Below are 14504 nucleotides of genomic sequence, written 5' to 3'. Positions count from 1 at the left end.
ATCTATATTCAATGTTGTACTCATATTATCAACCTTATAGTTACTGAGGGGGCTTTAGTGTACAGAACACAGTTGATTGGACCAATATGAAGTATTTTGTTGAATTTTTTAAGTTGTTTTATGATATAACTCTGAAGATATTTGGATCCAAATATACTACTACGAACTTGTACTTCGATGAACTTTCAACACTTCATGACCACTTGCAACAGAGTTGTGCTAATATTGTGAGATTGTTATTCAGTATGGCTACAAGGATGAAATCCAATGATAAATATTGGGAGAATGTTGAGAAGATAAAAATGTTATTATTTGTGGTTACGATCCTTAACTCCCGATATAAGTTGGTCATTATATAATTTTGGATTAGGGACGTCTTCAGAGAAGAGAAGGCTGAAGACTTTATTAAAGAGCTAAAAAGGGATATTGATGACTTATATAGTCACTACAACAATAGTGGTCAGTTTTCAATCGCAGGTGTAGCTCCTCACACCCGACCAACTCGGCATCTTCCTTTGATGACACACATGCACAGAGTTCATCTCTTTTGGTGTGGCAATATCATCAAAATCATGCATCAAGAAATATTATGTAGTATAGGTCTGAGGTTGAGCATTATTTTATTGAAGATGTTGAGCCACCTAGTAATGCATTTCATTTATTAACTTGGCTGAAGGTTAATTCTACCAAGTTTTTAGTCCTTTCTTGAATAGTCCGAGATATGTTAGCCATTCTTGTTATTGCAGCTGCCTTTGAGTCGGCGTTTAGCATTGGAGGTAGCATGTTGGATGCTTATCGGAATTCATTAGCACTGACAACCATGGAGGCCATCGTTTGCACACAAAATTGGCTTAGGGGAACGCTCATTGGACTATATATCATTGGTGCCGAAAGCTATAGGCTTGAATTAGGTAACTTTATATGCTTTTAAATGATTATTTAAATATTTTTAATGTTTTAATTATTTACTTCTAATTTTTATAGTTTTGTAGACCTAATTGTAAACCCTAGCATAATTGCGAATGACCGAGAGTCTTAAATGGATGAGGAGTTGTGTTGTAGTGATACTATCCAGGTACTATATTTAAATCATTTGATCTAGATTAGAGGAATGATCTAGAGAAAACATAGTTGATCATTTCATACTATATTTTCTTAATCTATTTTTGAATGTATTATTTTGCAGATAAAAGCTAATGAGGACGACTGGCTTCAAGAGGCTTTATCGAGTTTAATTTATATTGTCATCAGAAACGCTTAGGACCGGTCGGGCTGTAAATAAGTGAAAAACAGCCCTCCATTCATGTAGTGCCACATAGGAAAAAGCAGTCTGTAGACAAATGGGGTTAACCACAGGGAATCATCAATTCATCACATGTAATCCGTCTGCTTCTGCCTTCTCCTAGACGCCCCATCTCGCATAGCCCTTCTCCCGGACGCCCTCCCTTCTCCCGGACGCCCCATCTCAGCACGACGCCGACGGACGCCTCGCAGCACAACGCCGACGGACCCCGAAAGTGTAGAAGACGAGTGGGAGAAATCGACGTGAAGACGAGTGGGAGAAATCGACGTGAAGCCGAGTGGGAGAAATCGACGTGAAGAGCTCAGCACCTTCCTGGTCTGAAGGCGACGGCGAGGCCGACGGACGCCTCCCAGCACAATGGCGACGGACCAACGCATCTCACGGCCCATCCGCAGCTCCCTCCGCAGCTCAGCATGGCGCCGAGAGTGTAGACGACGAGAAATCTACGCCTTATCAGTTTGAACCCAACGCCGAGGTCGACGACGCTGCCCCTCTGCCACTGTTATCACCCCCTGATTTTTCATGGCTGACAGTCAGGTAGTTTGCTGGAGAAATCGAGCCACGGCCGACGTGTGATTGGTGGAGAAAACACGACCCACGGATGAGAAAATCGAGCTTGGTGGAGGAATGGAGGAATCGATTTCCAGCCCGACGTGATCTGGAATGTCAGGGCTTGAGGAGAGAAGACGCCTCCCGTTTCGTGTTTCTGATTTCAAGTGCCCCAAATTATACTCACATGTAATGCAGGTCTACGTCCGTCTCGGTGGAAGGCTTACTTGTTGGGTTTTTATTGGCTAGTTGTTTTTCACTCATTTACAGCCCGACCGGTCTTAAGGTTATCCCTATTGTCATATTGTGTTTGTCATTATGCAATTAATTTTTTTTTTGTTTTGTAATGTATGTAATTTAATCATTATATTTAAGTTTTTTAAATTATTTTTACAGCATTTTTTGAAAATTGGAAACCCATTAGGGTGTTGGTATTTTGTTACAGTATTTAGATGCCCAAAAATCATAATGAGCCTTGGGCCTTCAGAAGTGGATTTAGAATTAGGTCTTAGGCCTTCTAAAGTGGCCCATGAATTCAAAATTAGGACTTGGCCCAATCACATTCCGATTAGAATTCCGAACTCTAATAGGAGTCAATTCGACTCCGATCAGAGTCGAAGTACATCAGTCAGAGGTGGCTACTCCGACCGAACAAAGCGAGAGCCCACCCCTATAAAGAAATATATATAAAAAAATAAAATAAAATTAAAAGTAATTATTGATCAAACGTCTCTTCAAACTCTCACGCGCTCAGACAAAGAAAAACAACAATCATTTAGCTGATCACATGCCCAAATAAATCCAAAATTCTTTAGGCCACTAGAATCCTTCCTATTATTTGCTAAGGAAATAAAAAAGCTTCTTCTTTCTTCTCCTCCTTCAGGTTTTTTTTTAAGTGGTTACTGAGAGCAGATGAAATGATTTTAAATTAAAATTAAAAATTAAATAAAAAATTATTAGATTATTATTTTTTAATATTATTATTAATTTAAAATTCAAAAAATTAAAATATTTATTATATTTTATATAGGAGTTTGAAAATATATCTACTTGAATGGTAATAATATATATAGCTAGGTTTCTTGGATGCGGTTGACGATCAGCACCCTTAATAATGTCCTTGAACACCTACTTAATTTCTCTATCCTCACAAATAAACAAAGTAGCTTATAAAGAACACAGAGACGCCTGGAAAAACACCACAAATGTTGAACTATCCGGCCTTTGGCCTAAAGATTAATATCAAACTCATCATGATCTCCGACATGCAATTTTTTTTTTTTTTAATTTTTGATTGAAAAACTATACATATATATCTTTCTATTTATCATTATTATATTTAGATCAAATTAGTCACAGCCATTAATGAAGGCATCTTTTGTCATCACAAGCTAGCTAGGCAGGCACGATTAATCTGCATGGATTGCCTACAAATGATCAAGTCTCTAGTTGTACATGATGCATGATGCACATTAATATTGCGGCCCCCACGAATGCTAGCCGTGCATGCAGATAGATGGGGCGTGCATGCAGGGCAGGCATCTACTATCTATATATGCATTCCCTTAAAAGATTAGCTAGCTCTCATGATTTCTCCCCATCATCCAACTTTGAAGTTGGACCCGACATGAACGTTTGTACTTCCTAAAAAAGAAGAAAGCGGTACCAGACTAATTATAATTTACATATGTAATTAGTTTCTAGCTGCATGCACCTCATAACTTAAATTGCCAAGGAAACATTAGAAATTACACATGATTCTAATCAATGAAGGGAAATAAATGAGCAGAGGTCTTGGTTATGCTCAAAAATGGACATGTCTTGTTCATCCATGCTCACCCATGCTCACCCATGCTTCAATTCCATGATCATGATCATCCCCGACTGTTTTCTCGAACACTGGGTTGGGGCCGAAGTACCATCAGGTTTAGAATTGCCCTCTTTGCTTGACTTGGTAAAACCTCTGGAGCCATTACGTCCAGCCGAAGGATTGGAAAAAGACCTGCGATGGGAGAAATTTGTTGTAGCAATGAGCTGCTGCGTGCTAGCCTCAAAACGACGCAGGTAGGTTTCATGACTCACAAGCAAATCATGAAGCTCCTCAAAAGACAGTGGACGTTCCCTTGCACGGATAGGTGCAGCGATTTCTTGAAAATCTGGTCCCAATTAGGGGTGTGCATCCGGACCGGATTTTTTTCCGGTCCGGTCCGGAAATCCGGATCCTGGTGAATCCGGGCGGTTTTCCGCCCGGATTACACCCGGGCGGTTTTATAAAATCCGGATCCGGTTACGGATCCGGTTTTATAATCCGGTAATCCGTAACCGGATTTATAACCCGTTTGGTTTCATTATTTTGCTAAAAACGACACCGTTTGAGGCTCTGATTTCCTTTCCCCTCAACTCTATCAAACGGAATGCAAAACTCTCACTTCAGACTTCAGTCTTCTCTCAACCCTAGCCGGCACGTCTCTCAACCCTAGCCATGTCGTCTCTCATCTGTGCCGTCTCTCATCGCTGTCTCTCAACTCTCTCGAAGCCACAGTATGTTAATCTCTCTCTCTCTGTTTCTCTGTCGGTTTGGTTAGATTTTTTTTTTCTGGGTTTGTATTAGATTTTTTTTCTCGGTTTGGTTGGATTTCCTTTTTCATGCTTTTGGTCTCTCTGTCTCTGCCTCTCTCTCGGTTTAGTTAGATTTTTTTTCTGGGTTTTTGTTTGACTTTTGCATCTATTTGGGTTTGTATTTGATTTTTTTTGGCAAAGCTCTTTCTTGTTCGTAGTTTTTGCTGGAACTGATATTACCATAAATTGTTTGGCTGGTTCTGATTTGTTTGGCTGTTTTTGTTGTTTTGGCAAAGAGACAAAGTCATGATTATGGTCACCTAGATCTGACAGAGTTTGTATATCACTTTCATCTCTCGTTGCCCACTTTGACTAGATCTGACTTTTGGTGTTTGGATATCACTTTCATCTTTCATTGGTTGTTGCTCACTTTAACTAGATCTAAGTTTCTGTTTTGTAAACCCGAGTTTCTGTATTTTTAAATCTAAGGTTTTGTGTTTGTAGATCTGAATGTCTGTGTTTGTATATCTAAGTTTGTGTTTGTAGATCTGAGTTTCTTTGCTTGTAGATTTACTTTTTGGTTTTATAGATCTGCCTTTTGGGTTTATAGATCTGCTTTTGGGTTTCTTTAACAGGATACAGTATATTCATCTCTCTCAACTTGAACTCCCCATCTCTGTAGCTTTGTTCCTTCCTAAAAAACACCACGAAAATATTTAATGGCCCCCTGAATTGGAGATCTGCTTGCTTCTAGTTTTTCGAGGACATCAACCAACTAGACAATCTGTTAGTTGGGTATTCTTGATATATTGTCAATGGCCTGTATTATTGTTGATTATTTTTGGTGTGAAGCGTTCTTATGTAGTGTATCCCCCTGATGAACAACTTCAAGCTATACGGTGAGTGTTGTAGCTTTCTGACTTCATATTCTAGTTCGCTTTCTGCGTGAAAAATAATTAATTAATCAAGGTGGAATTATTACCCTAACTGGGTGATTGATTATTAGGTTTTTTGTGCTTTGCATTTTCTGTTTTTGTTCTTTCAGAGTGAGTGTCATGGTGTTTTTGTGGGGGTTCTTCCCGGCGTAAAGAATGTCATCAACCCCAGCTTGTTGTGGAAGAATTACAAGTACCCTGGCCACCTCTTCTTTTCTCCAGCTTTCGTTTGTTTGGCTCTATGTAATTTTGCTTCATTCTCGATTCTGTTTTGGGGACTAAATAATAAAAAGTCTTAACCAACTTCATTATTTTCAGCTAAGTGTAAGAATTAGACGTATTTGTAGTACACTTGCTGCTAGCAATGAAAAGATGTTATGAGATTTCTTGGATTGGGAATAGTTTGCTTCTTCTGTACATCTAGCATGAATACTATTCTCAGCTAAGTTCAGGTTGGCCCTGTGGGTCTCCACCACTAACCATTATCCCAGGTTTACATAGCCATGCAGCACACAATCTTGCATCAGCAGTTTAACGGCTATGTTTCCTTTAATCAGGTTGCTGGTATGCCCCCTGTGCTGGTCAATGTCCCTTGTGCAGCTTTCTCAATGCCAGATTCAACTTTCAAGATGAGAAGACTAGTAGCATTGTATTTTTTTTTTTTTGAAATAGTAACAGCATTGTATTAGTTTAATTAGTTGTGATGAATTATTATTTATTTTGTTCTTTGTAAATTTATGTTTTGCATTGAGATGTAAACAACAATATTATCTATTTTGCATTTTTATTTATTTTGTTCTTTAATTTACTTTTTTTAAAAAAAACTTTTAAAAAGTGTTTAAATTATTTTTTAAAACAAATCTGGACAATTGAAACAAGGTATAAGAATTTTTTTTTTTTTTAAAGTGCCATATATATTTGTTTAAGTTTTAAAGTCTTTAAAACAAAATAGAAGAAAACCGGATTAAACCCGGTTATAATCCGGATATCCGGATTTAAGGCAAAAATTGAGAAAAAACCGGATATCCGGTTATAATCCGGATAGAATCCGGTTTTCCGCCCGGATTGAAATCCGGATTAATCCGGGCGGATAACCGCCCGGTTTTTAGAATCCGGATCCGGATCCGGTTATGGCCGGATATCCGGATCCTGATCCGCTTGAACACCCCTAGTCCCAATCCATTCAGAATGTAGAGTGTAAGATCATCCTCCGAAATGGAGTGATCAATGAGTGCAATCTTATTGGCAAGAGCCTTGACAGTGTGCATATAGTCTTGAATCGACCGATTATCTTTCTTGATCAAGGTAAGTTCCTCTTTTAGTTGCATGGCACGGCTACGGGACCGACTTGCATACATGGTGTTTAATTTGCACCATGCAGCTTGAGATGTCGTAGCAGCGGAGATAAATGGGGTTATGGTGGGTGTGGTGGATGCTAGGATAGCGCTGAGGATTAGCTTGTCTTGCCAGACCCAGTGTGATTTTTGAAGAGAGGAAACAGAGGAATCATTTGGGGAGGGACATGGTTTGTCGCCAGTGACATAGTCGATGAGATTGTAGCCAATAAGTAGGGCTTCAAAATGTGCACGCCACTGAGGAAAGGTGGATGGAGTGAGTTTTTCATTGATTTGGGTTGCAATGTTTAGAGCAATGAGTGGACCATCTATGGAGGATTGCGGATTTGTGATGGGAGGAGGAGGAGGAGGAGGAGGAGTTGGGGATCGAATTCTCGGTGGAGTGGGGCTCTACTGATACCATGATAGAGTTTGAATGTGCACAGTCTGTCTGTTATGAAGGAAACAATTATATTGCCTTACAAATAATACACAAATCAGTATCACATATATACAAGACTTTCCAAATCTATTCTAGGAAAGTAGGGTAAAAATAAGACCGTATCTTCTAACGGTTACAAGCTCTAAAACAGAGTCAACTTTCTTTATTGTTTCCTAGCTATTACATGCTTGATTATTGACAGATTTGCTGCTGTTGAAATCTTCAGCTTGATTTAAGGAATTATCCTTTATATACTATAGTATTCTTGAACGCCGATCCAGCTGTACTCACCCAAATAGGCTTTCCCCACCCAAAATCTGCTTCATGTAGCCGTAACTTTGCCCAACTTATAAACCTGAATACTTCCACATTCTCGGGTACTAGCTCTCCAACTTGTTTAAGACACTCACTCATCAATGAAAATCCATTTTCACCTTGCATCTCCCTCGCGTAATCCTTGTCTATTGTCTTTATTGCATTTCTGATTTGTTTCACCAAGTCCTGGAGCTCTATGAGGCTCTTTTCCGTTGCCGGTGCAATTGCCAGCCAGGAAAGATTCCCAGAAGCAGATTCTGGCAGGGGTACTGGATCATTTCTCGGACGCAAATTCACAGCATGTGTCATAATCGACGGACTTAAGCACCCCGATCTTTCTCTAGACACTTCCATCATATATCTCCATATTAGAGCAGACACCACTTCAATTGGGGTTGGACTGAAAATTGTATCAGTTTTGCTAGCAAGAAGTACTCTTTCCTTTAGTGCAGCAATCTTTGAGGCCGGGAACAGAAATCTCTTTGTAATGCACTTGGCTTTTGGAATTTCAAACCTTGGCACTGATAAATCTCTTGGTGGGAAGAGTTGTGACCCCGGAAAAAATGGAGTGAAAGAATCTCCGGCAGAACCACCACTGGCATTAATGGCACCCCACATGGTGACAAAAAAAGACAATGTGGCCCCATCAACAAGCTTGTGCACTGCGCAGATACCAATGGCCATTCCCTCACAGCTAAAGATATTGACTTGAACGGCCAATTGCATTAATTCCATGGATGGATTACTACACCGATAGTCACGAGGAAGGAGTTGATCTAGATCACCAACTTCCGGTCACCTGAGAATTTCCGACAGTGGGCAATTTACTTCGGCTTCTGAAAAATCTGCACCCTCATCGTTATATTCAATAAAAAGGTTGTCTTTGACCCTTCCGGCAAGAGGAGAGATTCTAGTTAAAGCCTGGGATAAGGATTGCTTTAGGTGACTAATTCGTTCCTGAGTTTCGATGGCATTCGATTCTTTCCCAGTACTGCTGGGTATTGCATAGTAAAAAATCCATGGAACGTACAATGGAGGGGCAATCTGGTCTAGGAGGGAGAGTTTGAAGATTTTGAGGCCCTGGGATGCTAGTGAGGATGGTTTGATGATCTCTCTGACTTTTACATTAACCTTCACCCCTTCCATCTTTAATTGGTGGCTTTCAAAATTAATGGAACTCCGATACGATTGAGCGAATGGAGGAAGTACGTGAATAAGCAGCTTGAAGATCAAAGTTCTTTAATTTATAGCCCTTTTTTTCTCTTTTCCACAAGACTATCATGCGGTCAATATTTTATGAAAAATCATAAAAAAATAAAAAATAAAGAAAAATTCAGGGAAAAAATATTAAAAATTTTGGATATTTTTAAGTGCCCTCCAAGTCTGTTTGTAGTTACCAAAGTTCCCGGCCATGTCTGCCGGCCACTAAAGATAAAAAATATTCTCAAGAGCTAGGTTGGATCGTTAAGGAATCTAATGATCTAATGACATGAGCCATGCAATATTATATAGAATAAGAGCGTCCTAGTAATATTCATGTTTAGCATGTTGCAACTACGGATGACAGCAAAAAGAGTTGACATGCCTGCATTTTTGTCCGTATATAGAAATAACCGTCCAAATTGGTTGGTTTGTATTTGGCAAGGAATCTAGGAATATATATCGACTTGTTCTACTGCAGTTTTAGACCAAACACTTCCTGACAAGAAGAATTCCTTTTTTTTTTTTTTTTAATTTCTTTTTCTCATCAAGTGTGTAGCGTAGGGATACTAATTAGTAGAATTTTGCATATATATTATCAAAGAAAATTGAAATTATTAAGTCATGTGAGCACATGATGTGGCTATATATCACCCAATCATGAGCCACATATATAGATCTAATTAGCTTTTATCAATCTTATGAACTGATAATCTTGTCAATCTTAGCTAACTAGGAATATCGTTTGTATGCATGCACTTGATTATCATGATGAAGCAAATGCATTAATTATTTGAACTTATATGACTCCATATGATACAACGTTAATTAGATCTATTTTATAATAAAAATATTTTTATAATCTAATAAACTACCACATCATGCAACGATAGCTTATGAATTTACTTTTGTGAGAATATTTCTTTGTAATTAAAATATTTCTCTAAATCAATTCAATATGGTCAAACCTTCAAAGATATTAGCTAGCTAGTTCAATTGCATATATACGCGTATTCATGATGATTAGTCAATTAATTGCCTATCATTTCTTCTTTTTCTTTTGGGTTAAGAACAAGAGTAGGTTAGGTGTATTATCACCTCCACTGATATTAATTCTTGGATATTGAGTATTTTAAATCCTGATAGTTTTCTTCAAATTGATAATGATGATATCAGCAAGTTTTAACTGTTTGTTGTGATAGCTATGATAACCTTTGGTTCTAAAGGAATCAGGTGATCCATGATTCAAAAAGGATAACTATCCCTCAATTTATTGAGCAAGTCAAAAAAATCTTTCAAAGATCACAGCAGGGTATGGGAATGGAAAAGGCAACAAATAGGTAATGGCCAGGTTCCTCCAATCATAGACCATATTTCTATAAATTTTGATGTGTTAGTCAGAGAAGTGAAGTACCTCAATGGCAATTGCTAGAAGGTACAATAAAGAGGTAGTTTTCATTATAGCCTCTCACTCAACTAGTTGCAACCCGCATCTTGGCGAAGCAAGGCAGCTTTCATAGGGGTGCAAGAAGCGCAAAACAAGAATCTGAAGAAAATAAGGCTTGAAGGGGATTCGTAAAGAATAATTTCAGCATTGAGAGCGTCTTCCAACATCCAAGATTGGATTGTAGAAGGTACCATCAGAGACACTAAGCTTATGTTGAATAACTGTGATTCCTAGAAAATTATCAAAATACATCGATTTCTAAATTGATAAGTGCATGAGATTGCGTAACAGACAGCACCCAATAATGTTATTGAAAGCATACCCCTTATACCTATACCTCAATATCCTTTTAGATTTTCATAATGACAAAGACCCCCTTTTTAAGTTGTTTAGAGCACTGGCATTGGCTTCATCAGAAGCCAATGCATCTTTAAAATTTAGCTAACGAAGATGAAAATCAGCTGCATTGGATTCGGTAAAAGTTTTATTTCAAGTTTTGAGCTACAGTGTTTGATCTTTTTCCTTCAAATATGAAAGACTACTGTTTGACATTCATCTCTATATTTTATTGTCGTTTTAATGAACAACCGATTTATTTTATTTCGTTTCTCTCTCCTTTCCCTCCCCGCGTATTTCTTCCCCCCTTTCTCTCTTTCTCTCGTTCCATCGATCGAGCACCCCTTTCTCTCTTTCTCTCGTTCCATCGATCGAGCACAGAAGCCTGTGGCTTCTTCTCCTTCACGCAAAATCGGAACAAAATCCATGGTTTCTCTCCTCAAATCAGGTGCACGCACTGTTCTTCTCTTTTTCCTCCCCTGTTTTTTGCTCTCCCCCTTTCTCTATTTCTCTCTGTAAACGATAGTGCTCTTACCGATTCTTCCTCTTCTCCTTTTCTTCACGTTGAAGCAGAGTGACTCCTTCAGCACTTGGCGCGACAGTTTTCTCCTTCAGGTTCGTCTCCTCTCCAAATCTCCTACAACCCTAGTCCTTCGTTAATCTGTCCTCAACTGGTATATATTGATGATGATAAAAATACCTAGTTTTTTTTTTGTTGATTTTCTAACTTGTTTTTGATTTGTATGAATTTATTGTTGTGGTCGATTTGATGATTTGCATCCCTAGTTTTTTAAGGTTGATTTTCTGACTTGTTTTTTATTTGTATGAATTTATTGTTGGCATATTTGATGATTTGTATCTCTAGTTTATTTTGGTTAATTCTCTGACTTGTTTCTAATTTTATGGATTTATTGTTGGTATATTTGATGATTTGGGACCCTAGGTTTTTTTGGTTGATTTTGTCACTTGTTTCTGATTTGTATATCTATTGTTGGTATATTTGATGCTTATCAGACCCAGTTTATTTGATTGAGCAAACTGTGAAGTGGCTTTGCAAACATCAAACTTTCTCTATGATTAACAATACGAAGCAATCAACAATCATTTACTTTCTAAAGAAACAACAGGAGTTTACAATCAAGTTCAACTCCATGAAACAATCAATCACAAATCAATAATGCCCCATACTTTTTCACCCTGCTCAGCCCCATAATTGTTGTTGTTGTTGGTTATTTTTTTTTTTTTTTTTGTGATTCCATTTGCTAAATTAGTTAAAGAAATATTTTGAAGGAGAAAAATAGTTTGGGATCTTATGGGCTGAGTGTTCTATGGTATAAGATATCCTGTTGTAGCTACTTCAATAACATTTGTGTTTATGTTTGTACATAATCTGAATGTTGGAAAGGTTATTTTCTGGAGCAATTTCAGGAGCAATATTTTAAATGGAATGTGGCTATATTAAGAAATATGTATTGATGGTCCAGTTAATTTTCTCTCAAGGTATTGATGCCTTTTGGCTATTAATCTGGTAACAATATTGGCTATTAACAATAATTAACAATATTGCCTTTTCTTATTCAAAGATTGCAAGTAGAAGGGCTGCTACATATGTAAAGCATTTTAACCATCTCACAGCCTAGTACTAATTTCATTATACCAACACATTAAGTATTTATTTCCTCTCTATTTATTTCCTCTCTGCTACATATGTAAAGCATTAAGCATTTTTAGAGTTCCAATATACCAAGTACATAAAAATATCATATTTATCTTACTGCACTTAACTTTGGTGGCTTCCAATGCATATGACTGACTTTGGTTTTATTAATTTTGTAATTTTCTAAGGTGCACTCAATCTTGCTTTTGGCTCTAGCAAGCACACAGATTCTGGTATTGTATTTTCTGGATCCATAACATCTTAAAACCAACTCATGTGTGCTTATAACATTTAGTATTGATTCTTTCTGGTATGAGATTGCTATTCATGCAAATAAATGGTAAACCTGTTTTAGACTTTAAAAAATAAAAATGTTATAGTTGAAATGTACTTCAACTATTGCTATTTATGTAGAATTTCTGGTTTAAGTAGAATTTCAATGAGGTGTTCTGTTTTTATGAGTCAAAAAGTACAAGCGAGGTGGTACTGTTCTGTTTTTATTAGTTAAAAATTTCCTCTATGAGGTGGTACTGTTTTTGTGTCTTAGTAGCAGATTTAAGTTCAGATTTTCAGACTTAAATTCTCAAAAGTGTTCTGTTTTTTCTTACTGTTTGTGTGTCTTACTAGCAGATTTTTTCGTGTCAAGTAGAGTCATATACTGCTATATATGCTGATGTTAAAAGCTTGAAATGTACTGTCTTGTTTATTGTGTTGCGTTGTATGTGCTGCATTGTCTGACAACTTAATAATAATTGTAATTCTCCTAGGATGGACAATCTGTTGGATGAGGACCCATTCTTCACCACTCTCTTACAAAGTGGAGGAGAATGTCCTATTACCACTCCAACATTCTCACAGCATTCTAATGTTGTGGTCGCTTCAACCCCCCTTCACGGTGAAAAGAGGCCTCCAACAAAAAAAGTTCAAAGAGGAGCTTCTTTCACTGTTGAGGAGGATAATGTACTTGTCTCTGGTTGGCTCAACATTAGTATTGATGCCATTCGAGGAACTGATCAGAAATCCACTCAAATGTGGGAGAGGATTTCTGAATTTTATTACGAATATAAAAAACCACAAACTATGAACCGTTCGGTTGGATCATTGATCAATCGTTGGTCCATGATTCAGAAATGCACAAATAAGTTTTGTGCATATCTAGCTCAAGTAGAGTCATTGCACCCGAGTGGTGCAACCGAACAAGATAAGGTATGTACACTTTTCCTTTAATAATATGGTCTACTTATTCAAAGATTTATTATTTGACACTATTCTTTAAAACTTTTTTCAGATTGAAAAGGCAAAAATATTGTACAAAGAGATGGAACGAGGGAATTTCACAATGGACCATTCTTAGAATCTTTTGAGACACCAACCCAAATGGCATCAACATTTGAATACGCTGAATACGAGGAGAAAGCCACATGATAAACGTCCTTCCAATGAGCAGTCAAGTGAAGTTTTGGGCGATGTTGTGGAGGAGCATGTTGAAAGGCCTGCTGGAAAAAAGGCTGAAAAGGAAAACTTGAGGAAGCGAAAGGCTCAAGAATCATCTGATGCTGAGTTCAACACGGCATTAGGAGCAATGACCGAGGATAGACGATTGTTCATGGCGGAGAGAAGAGAATGGCAGACGAAGGTTGATCGTGATAGAGGTGCACAACTGGATCTTGATAAAAGAAAGTTTGATGCTGAGATGATGGGCAAGGATCTTTCTGGTATGAATGACATGCAGCAAGCCTACTTTCGTAAAGTTCAGAAAAAAATTTGGGAAGAGTCAATGAGTGATTCAGATGGTATATCCGAATGACTTATGCATTTCCAGCTTCTAGTGGCTGCTTAGCCACAAGACTTCATAATGAAGCATGTGGCTGGGCAGCCACTATGAATGGATGACTTTCTATTTTTTTGAATGGAAATACAAATGGAATTTCTGAATGCTAGTTTAGTTTTTGGACTTGGTTTGGAAGTTAGTTTAGTTTTTGGACTTGGTTTGGAAGCTGGTTTTTATGAATCAACTTGTATTTGCTGGATCTGTTTGTGGAAATACTTTGGAAATATTTTGAGGTTGTATTCTTAAACTTGTCTGGGAATACTTTGGAAATACTTGGGATATTTTGGAAGTGAATTGTGGTTAGAAGCTATTTGTATTGAGAAACTGTGTATTTGGATCTGTTTATGGATGGGAAAATCTGAAGCATAGTTGTTTATTGTGTCATTTATTCATTGTGAATTAGTGTCATTGTTATGTGGTGTCATTGATGACTTGAGGCTGAATTTCAATGAAAAATCTCAGGATGTGTCTTTCTGAATGAACTCTAGCAGATTTTATTTATACAATTCTATTTGGATATTTGGGCGATGTTGATTGTCTCCATTCTAGCTTTCAGGAAGCAGGTCTTATTTGTGTAGTTTATTCACATGGATATT

The 14504-nt window shown here is 37.6% G+C and overlaps 1 protein-coding gene and 1 pseudogene across 1 annotated transcript; one reads left to right on the top strand and one right to left on the bottom strand.

Moving 5' to 3' along the window:
• Positions 1 to 3545: 3545 nt before the first annotated feature.
• Positions 3546 to 8666, bottom strand: LOC122281302 (annotated as a pseudogene).
• Positions 8667 to 12845: 4179 nt separating this feature from the next.
• On the top strand, positions 12846 to 13884 carry LOC122281301. The gene is made up of 2 exons (XM_043092679.1): positions 12846 to 13283; positions 13432 to 13884. Exons 1-2 carry the CDS (start codon positions 12846 to 12848, stop codon positions 13882 to 13884), a joined length of 891 nt encoding a protein of 296 aa, XP_042948613.1.
• The last annotated feature ends 620 nt before the right edge of the window (positions 13885 to 14504 follow it).

This window comes from Carya illinoinensis, chromosome 11 (genome assembly GCF_018687715.1).
Source record: "Carya illinoinensis cultivar Pawnee chromosome 11, C.illinoinensisPawnee_v1, whole genome shotgun sequence".
Classification (NCBI taxonomy): domain Eukaryota; kingdom Viridiplantae; phylum Streptophyta; class Magnoliopsida; order Fagales; family Juglandaceae; genus Carya; species Carya illinoinensis.
Note: the sequence above shows the minus strand (reverse complement) of the source record. Positions and strands in the feature narration are given on the sequence as shown.

Coding starts and splice junctions, on each gene's coding strand:
- LOC122281301 (XM_043092679.1), top strand. CDS start 12,846: ATGGACAATCTGTTGGATGAGGACCCATTCTTCACCACTCTCTTACAA. Junction 13,284..13,431: donor GTGCAACCGAACAAGATAAG/GTATGTACACTT, acceptor GACCATTCTTAG/AATCTTTTGAGACACCAACC.